Here is an 8,881-nt window from a genome sequence, read left to right as displayed (position 1 = left end):
GCTTATAAGGTATATGAAGACTGGAAAGGAGGGGAGGATGGAGGGTCTGTGTCACTGGCTAGCAGGGAACATGGCGGTGAGGGGGAGGGCTTATAAGGTATATGAAGACTGGAAAGGAGGGGAGGATGGAGGGTCTGTGTCACTGACTAGCAGGGAACATGGTGGTGAGGGGGAGGGCTTATAAGGTACATGAAGACTGGAAAGGAGGGGAGGGCCTAGGTTATGAAAGGCTCTGAATAGCAAAAGGAGATGTTGCATTTTGTCCTGGAGGTCACTGGGAGCCACGGGGTTTCTTGAGAGTAGGAGTGATGTGGTCGGGCCTGCTCATTGCCTCATCTGCCTATCTGCAGGGCCCAGTGCTAGGGGCTGAGATGACAAAGATGAAAAATGACTGTTCCTGTTCTCGGGGAAATTAGATTCTAACGGGAGAAAGAGGCAATGACTGATACAGCTAAAGCAGGTGAGCAAAATACAAGGTGGGGGAGTGATGGCAGACCAAGGGAGAGACACAGAAGGAGTGCTGAGGGGAAAATGGAGGAAGGGAGGGCCATGCTTTTAGTCAGGGCAAGGAAGGAAAGGCATTATGGAAGGCTAAGGGAAACCCTGAAGGAAGAGAAGGATTCTGGGAGGAGGAGATAAAGAGGGGTCACTCAATCCAGGCAGGGTGCCAGACATGCAAAAATTTGGATGTTGGAGGTGAAACACTGAAAGGGCTAGGAGTCCCGTGTGGATGGAACGTAGTGTTTGGTGAAGGGGGGATGATATGAAATACATCTGGAAAGAGACTCTGAAGGGCCTTAAAAGCCAAGGCTAAGTCTTAATAGACTTAAAGGCAATAGAGAGACATTGAAGATTGCTGAGTAAGGGAGGAGCCTGGTCAGCCCCATGTGGTAGGAAGAGTAGTCTGGCATCTGTGTGGAGGATGGATTGGAGGGGGAGAGAGCAGCAGGGTGTCAACTGTAATGATCCAGGCTATAGGCGATGAGTACCTGAATCAGGGTAGTGGCTCTGTGAGGGGAGAGAGTGCACATGTGAAAGCTGTCATGGAGGTGGAGTTGGCAAGATGTGGCAGAGAAATGGAATAGGAAAGGGGAAAGGATAGGGAAGAAGCATTTATAACATACCTGCTACGTAAGTTCCAAGCACGCTGATAAACACTTTACAAATAGGGCCTCATATGGTCCTCACAACTAAGCCTGGGGTAGGTGGTGTTATTATTCCCATTTTACAGAAGAGGAAACAGAGGCAGACAGGAGTTAAGTGACCTGCACAGGGCCACACAGTCAAGTATGACTCCAAGGTACATGAGCCAAGGCCTAAAAAGGAGCCTGATAAGACATTTAAACTATGGGTAGGAGAGAGGTCTCAGGACTGTCCCGTTGGCTGCTTGTCGAGGTCTGCAGCAGGGGATGGCGATGTTCTCACTTTAGTGAGAAATAGAACAGGATGAGATCCAAGCAAACCAATCATACAAACCAAGCACGCAACTTCAGGAAAGGAAATACAGGACAACATGGGGCAGCAGGGCAGCGGACAGAACCTGAGAGATCTGAGTTTGAATCCCGCCACCAGCTCTTTTCATAACACACATATAGTCCATCCTTGGGCTATATTCAGCTATCTTTGAGTTATTCTTTGGTTGGACATTTCTGTGACTTTACACAAACTGCCCTTCATGACCAGGAATGCTCTCCCTTCTCCCCTTAACATCTCCCCCTTAAAAAAGGGCTTTTTGCTAGCTGATTTTTAATATATTTTATTATATTTAAATTAATTTTGTTGTGTATTGTATTGTATTTATTATATTTTTATATTTATTATGCTTTATTCTGTTTATTTTTATTTGTTGTATTTTATGATAATGATGATGATGATAGCATTCCTATTATCTCAAATGAATCATATTTGTGGAGCTTAGCACAGTGCCTGGAACATTGAAGGGACTATATAAATGCTTATTCCCTTCCTCTAGCACAGATATTTGAGGTCTGAAAAGTTCTTTACATGTGTTATTTTATTTAATACTCACTACAAGCCTGAGGGGTGGGTGCTATTCTTATCCTCATTTAACAGAGGAGGAAACTGAGGTTGCTACAGGTTAAGTGCCTTGCCCAGGGTCACCTAACTAGTCAGTGCCTGAGGCAGGATCTGAATTCAGTTATTCCTAAGTCACTGTCTAGGGCTCCATCCCTGGCACTGCCCAGTTGCCAGTCTTTAATACTTCTGCTCCCCCTCCAGTAGAATGTAAGCATTTTGAGGACGAAGGCTGTTGTGACCTTCCCTTTGTGTTCTCTGTGCCTAGCACGGTGCCTGGAAGTGCCTACGAAGTGGTTCAGGAATTCCCCCCAGGTGGTCTGGAAGGTTCTCAAGGGCAGGTCTCAATTCTGTTGGTTTTTCTTAAATCTCTGTTAGCATTGAGGACAGCTTCCTGGCAGATCACCATTTCAAGGATCTCCCTTTGTCTGCTGTAACTTGTCATGCCAGTGGAGACCCAAGAAGGGTCACACATTGGCCGGTTATCTCCATGTGTATGTGACCAAAATCCAAATGCAATGGGCTGACAGCCAACCATGCGGCATGAACACCCAACAAACTCAGCTAGGCTGAGCCTTAGAAACAAAAGCCAGGGCATACTGCCAGGCACAGGCGGAAGGACCCACCAGGGCCTGGGTTCCACTCACATGGCGAGAAGAACTCAGGCTCTCAGAACGCTTGTTCTGAGATACCAGGAAGTACACATTCAATCATGACTGAATGAAGGAAGAAAATACAGAAAGACAATTAGACATGGGGAACAGAAAAAAGAGAAACCCAGGGCAGGGAGGAAGTGGCCTAACCACTCACTAATTCTTTAAAGGAGTATTAAAGCATGTGGAAGTCTTAGTGTGGTATAGGGAAAACACCACCAGATTTGGAGTTGAAGGACACTGTCAAATGTTGGCTCTTCTCCTTCCTATCTGGGTGACCTTGGGTAAATCACTTGACTCCTCTAGGATTCATTTTCCTTATCTATAAAATGGGCTCAATGCCAAATATACAAGTAGATATTTGGGCCACCACAAGGATTCTGAGTAATGGAGACAAAGGAGAAGAAACAGCCACTGTTGAAACTCAGTCAGACGGAGCTCAACTTGAAAGGGTTTTGAAGGGTGACTTGTGAAACAAATTTTGAATAAAGGGAGAGTTGAAAGTGGGGAGGAGAGAAGTGGAGCACACAGTAGACAAAGCCCAGAATGTGGAGCCAGAAAGACCTGAGTTAAAATCTGGCCTCAGATGCTTACTGGCTGTGTGATCCTGGACAAGTCACTTCACCCTGTCTGCCTCAGTTTCCTCAGCTGTAAAATGACCCGAAGAAGGAAAAGGCAAACCCCTCTGGTATCTTAGCTGAGAAAAACTCAAGTGAGGTCACAAAGAGTTGGGACAGGACTGAAAACAATTGAACAATAATAAATAGCTCCTCCCCTCCCCAGGGCTGTTGTGAGGTCCAATGAGATTGTGTTTGGAGAATGCTGAGGACACCTTCAAGCAGGATGTACATCCTCTTAAGGCATAGTGATGGACAAAGGTGGGTCAGCAGGGAGGGCGCCCAAACGAGAGGGGTGGGGGGGAGCCCAGGAGGTTCTGGAACTTACTGCAGTTTTCTTCATCGCTGCCATCTGGACAGTCCTCGAACCCATTGCATCGGAAGCGGCCTATGATACAGTGGATGCCACTGGCACAAGGGAAGAAAGTCGGTCCACACTTGGACTTGGCTTTGGCTGGAAGAAGAAAGACAAGCAGACCAGGTTATGAGGGCAGACCTTCTGAGGCTAGTTCCTGCCTGGCCCCCAAAGTGATGGGCCAGTGGACCCCTTACGCTTCAGCTCCTGGGTGCAATGATACAAATGTTCAAGCTCTTTCCTAAGAGGAGATCTGAGGATGCCCCTCCTTCCATCTTGGTGGCAGGGGATGGGGGAATGTAAGGGTTATGGGATTTAAAGATCTTCCATGCCCCATTGGACTTGCTGACGTAGCAGGAAGGGGCAGAGTAAGAGGAAACGGAAGCCAAACTAGAGTTCCTCCGGTGGCTGGTGGTGGTGGCGACGGCAGCGGCAGCAGCAGCAGAGGCAGTGGCGGCAGCGCGAAGCCCTTTTTGAGTCAGCCAGAATTTCTGCTAAGGACTCCTGCTGAGGACTGCCAGGGGCCAGAGCTGCTGGGAGCGCGCTTCCCAGACGCTGGGTGGTTGCTGTGAGTGGGGAGAGGAGAACCTTTGCCTGAGGTAGCCTGTTCTGTTTTAAAGGCTTGAAAATGTGGGTGCTTTCTACTTTATCTACCTGTGCCAATGTCATAACTACTCTGATGGCTTTCACTTTCTGGTTTTGGGACTCGGTCTTTTGGTATCTTAATAAATTTTCTAGTTTATTCCCCCATATGGCAAGCATGATGTATTTTGTGATGGATAATTATATCAGCATATCTGTAATCTCCATAGGCATTGTGAATATGGCATTGCTGATACAGGGAAGAATCCAGCACCTCTGAATATCAGACTTTCTTTGATGTGATGGTAAATTCTACTGAACTGTTTCCTCCCCTCTTGTTTTCTTTTTTCTTACAAAAGCTAGCTCTTGAGGAGGGGGGGGCACTTTGGGAAAGAAATGTGAGTGATAGAAAAACAGGATCTCATTGAACAAACCCAGTGCTCTTTCCTAGGCCACACCACCCAGCCTCCACAATCTTCTACTAGATTTTTCTCTGGCCTGAATCCTAACATTATACTTTCTGAGAGGAGGGAGAGGACTGTGTTACCAATTTAGATTCCAGAGGAAGAACCATACGGTTATAGATTGAGAGCTGGAAGGGACTGTGGAAGACATTTAATTCACCTCCTTTAAAATTCCACAGATGAGGAGGTCACACAGGAGATGAGTAGCAAAGCTTATCTCTAGTCAAGGCACTGAGTCTCAGTTTCCTCATCAGTCAAATGGGGATAATAACTGTAATCAGTCAACCAACAATTATTACGTGCTTATTATGTGCCAACCAGTGTAGTAAGAACCAGCCCTTACTCTCACAGGATTTCTTTGAAGCTCAGATGAGATAATTAATTCATGCAAAGTTCTTTTTTGAACTTCTGAGCACTATGTAAAAGTTGGATGCTATTATTACTATTGTTGGAAGGCAGCTAGGTGGTTCAGTGGATAGAGCACTGGGTCTGGAGTCAGAAAGACCTGAGTTCAAATCCAGCCTCAGACACTAGCTGTGTGACCCTAGGCAAGTCACTTAACCTATTTGCCTTAAGTCACAGGAGAAAGAAATGGCAAACCACTCCAGGATCCTTGCCACAAAGTATGGTCACAAAGAGTTGGACACAAATGAACAGCAACCATTATTATTATTTTATAACAGGCAAGAGACAAAAGGAGGTGAAGAGGCCGAGAAGGTAAGGAGAGGCCCTGGGATCAAAACCTACATTCCTGTTAGTCTAACTAGGTTAACTGCCTTCCATTCCACATTCCCGTGGCGATGAAAAGCTGCCAGTGAAATATTCAGCTTTGAGTTCCTGAATGAGGCCAAGAACAGTGTCAACATCATGGGGTCACAGCTTCACTGAGCTGAAGAGAGGAAGATGGGGACAAGAGAATAGGGACTGAGGAAAGAATGCCATGGAATAAGTTTCAGAGAATGTTTCTTGAGCTTCTTGGCCACAAGCCACATTCCCAAATGAGGCCATTCTCTCCCAAATCAGAGGAACAGATATTTATAGTGAGAAAGGATCTCTGAAGTCATTTAGTACTACCAGCCCATTTTACAGATGGGGAAACTGAGGTCAAGATCCATTAAGTGACTGGCCAGAGCTCACATATATCAGACAGATCTAGGATTTGAATCCAGATCCTCTGACCACAAATCCATTGTTCTTTCAGTGATAATATTATGCCACACTGGAGCTGCCAAGTCGAAGAAAGCCTTCACAATAAAAAAGGCTCCTTTCTGTTCCAACAAATTCTTCCTTCCTCTCACATCCTATGGTAGGAGCAATTTGAAAAGAAGCCACTCACTCTTGCTTGATTTAGTGTCCTGCTGACAAAAGCTCACTGTTTGGAGTAATGTATTTCCCCATTAACAGTGATGGTAGCCCTAGGTTAGGCTCGTAAGATGTAAGATAGGATGTGTCATTGCATTCCAGGTATCCAAGCTCTCCCTCCAAGCCTGCCCCCACCATAAAGTCCTCTTCCCTTGTTTTTATTCTCCCCCCTCCTCCCCCTTCTCCTAAAGCAGAATCCAAGGTCCTCTAAGAAATAATAGAATAATAGACCATTACTTTAGAGAAAACAGGCAGTAAATTAACTCAGTGTTACTGCCATCTGTAACACACCAACTTTGGCAGCGCCAATTCACAATCAAAAGGATTTTAAGACCTGGGAACGTGCCTAGCTTTTAAAAACCAAAAGAAAACTGCTCTCCAACCCCTCCCTGCTACCCTGCTACCCCTCAGTTCCAGATTGGGGATTGTTACCCAAGTGTTTTTTAACCTGACTAGGCTGGCACAAATAGTAAAGCAATCCTAGCCATTTTGAAAAACATTTTATAAAGTGTTTTAGATGTAGTATACTTCTCCTCAACCTCTGGTTGATGGGCATTTGTTCCTTGCTGAATAAGGCCTGTCATATTCCCTCCTTTCATTGGAATGGTGGGGGGTAGGTAATATGGAAGGGAATGATTCAAGTACTTTCAGACAGTGACCTGTGGGTTGGTTGGCTCTTTGGAGCTCCAGTTCCTGTGGCTTAACTCTTTTTGTTACAAATGAAGGCTCAGGAAATGACTAGAATCTGAAAACAAAAGGCACCAGTAAAACTAAAAAAAGAAAAAAGTCTACCATAACAGAGAAGACAAAAGATCAGGAAGTCAACTACAAAGAAACTGTAGACAGTGAACTGGAATTGGATTGTGAAGGCTTTGGTTCTAATCCCAGCTCAGGTACTTTCTATCTGAATTCTTAGACCCTGGCTTCACTTTTCCTTCTCTGTAAGATTAGAGGCATAGACTAGCTAGACCTTCACTTAGACCTTCCAGCCTTAGATCCTATGGCAACTACAGAAAAGAAGGTCTATCCTGGTCAAGAGGACAGTGATTGACCAAAACCCTGTCCAAAAGGGAAATGAGAATGAGACCAACCTCCTTTGCTAAACTATGTGTATTTCTTTCCATACCAACAAGAAGCTCATCTGTTCCAGGGGGCTTTCCCCTCTTTCCAACACAGAACTGGAGAACTTCAGGATTGAAATGAATCACAGCAGTCACCCAGTCCAATCAAAAACCCAAAAAGAATGATACTATTCTCTACCCAACAAGTGGTCATCCAGCCTTGGCCTGTGTAATGGGAATGTAAATTTTAAAAGATCTTCCCTGCCCCTAGGCTAAAGTGCACCTGGAGCCTGGGTTGGGAGGCTTGTTTTTCAGTTGATACTTTTTGACTGGCCAGTGGGTCCAAAAGGTTGTTACATTCTCTGAGCCAGGAGAAGGCTATATAAGCCCTGATGTGTAGCTTTGTTTTGGGGGCTCATTTTGAGAAATGTTCTGTGATTTGATATGGATTCTGGGAAGCCGTTGTTGAGAGCCCCCCCCTCGGCTTTGAAAAACCCAGATGTTGATTTGGTATGGATGTAATGGTTGGACAGTTTGGAAATCTGTCTACTTGATCTGTTTCTCTGACTTGATAATTCTGTCTGTGTATTCTGAAGTTCGGGGTGCTGATCTTTTTCCCCTGAACTAGGTAAACGATACATGTTTGACTGATTAAAGTAAGCTTGTTAACCCATTTTGAGTTGCTTTCCTTTATCAAAGCAGATCTAAGAACCTGTGTTGGCAGCAAACCCTGAGGATGCTTGGGGTGCTTGCTGCTACAGCCTGTCAGCACCTTGTGGGCAGGGACTGTCCCCTTTTTATATGCCTCGGGTCCAGTAAGCATGACCAGCACAGAGTAGGTACTTAATAATGCTTCATGATAGGCAGGAGATCTCCATGCAAGAAGAATCCCTTTCCTCCTAAGGTTGCCCACTTCAGTTTAGGTTGGCTCTAATGGGTCCAAAAGTTTAATTTAACTTAAAGCCCCTTGCAAACTGAACCCACCACTCCTTGTTCTTCTCCCTGCAGCCAAATGAAATCAACCAAATAAATTCCCTCTTCTGGTACTTGAAGACAAAATTCTTCTCTTCTCCACTTCATTTTTTTCAACCCATTCTCATGTGACATGAATTCAAAACCCTTCCACATTCTGGCCGTCTTCTCCTGGATCCTTTATAGCTTGTCAGTAAAGAGAGGGACTCTCCCTGAGATTTTCATGGTGTAGGGAACTAACTCCCAGGTGAGAAAACTCACTCTATCAGTGCAGGTTGCCACCCTCTCTGCAAATTAAAAACTTAGAGAGTTGACTAGAGCAGAAGTGCGAAAACACATTGCATATAACCCTCCTGCACGTGGACAAACAAGACGAAAATATGATGGAAATACTTAACAAAATGTATAAAAATACAACGAAATATAGATAACAGGACATTTGAAAGCAAAATCAATCCATGGCCCACAGGGATCCTTCTGTGTGGCTTAGTGGTCCCTGCTTTTATTTGAGGTTGACATCATTGGTCTAGACCTCTGAAAAGTGAAGACCCTTGTCTAGGGGGACATATCCAAGGTGTGTCAGAAGCAGGATCTAAATCCAGGCGATCCTGACACTGAAGCTACCTCACTATCCACTAGACTTCACTGTCTCTCAGCTTATCAATGGCCTTCCTAAAATGGGGCACACAGAACTGAGCATAATGCTTCAGATACTGTCTGACCAGAGCTGAGCACATATCCACTACCCCTTCCTTATTCCTAGAATCCTTTCCTCTCTCTC

General features: G+C 45.1%; 1 protein-coding gene across 4 annotated transcripts in view; it reads right to left on the bottom strand.

Moving 5' to 3' along the window:
• LDLRAD3 (low density lipoprotein receptor class A domain containing 3) overlaps positions 1–8,881 on the bottom strand; it is a 272,832-nt gene that overhangs the window by 116,904 nt on the left and 147,047 nt on the right. For all 4 annotated transcript variants that reach the window (XM_069091439.1, XM_069091435.1, XM_069091438.1 and 1 more), the window contains exon 3: positions 3,633–3,758. In XM_069091439.1, the coding sequence (XP_068947540.1) occupies positions 3,633–3,758 (126 nt within the window). The remainder of the gene's footprint in view (positions 1–3,632; positions 3,759–8,881) is intronic.

The sequence above is a fragment of the Petaurus breviceps genome, unplaced genomic scaffold, assembly GCF_028583685.1.
Source record: "Petaurus breviceps papuanus isolate PSGF00001 unplaced genomic scaffold, PetGlider_PUasm1.0 188, whole genome shotgun sequence".
Lineage (NCBI taxonomy): Eukaryota > Metazoa > Chordata > Mammalia > Diprotodontia > Petauridae > Petaurus > Petaurus breviceps.
The sequence above is the reverse complement of the archived record's forward strand: the minus strand, read 5'-3'. Positions and strand labels throughout refer to the sequence as shown.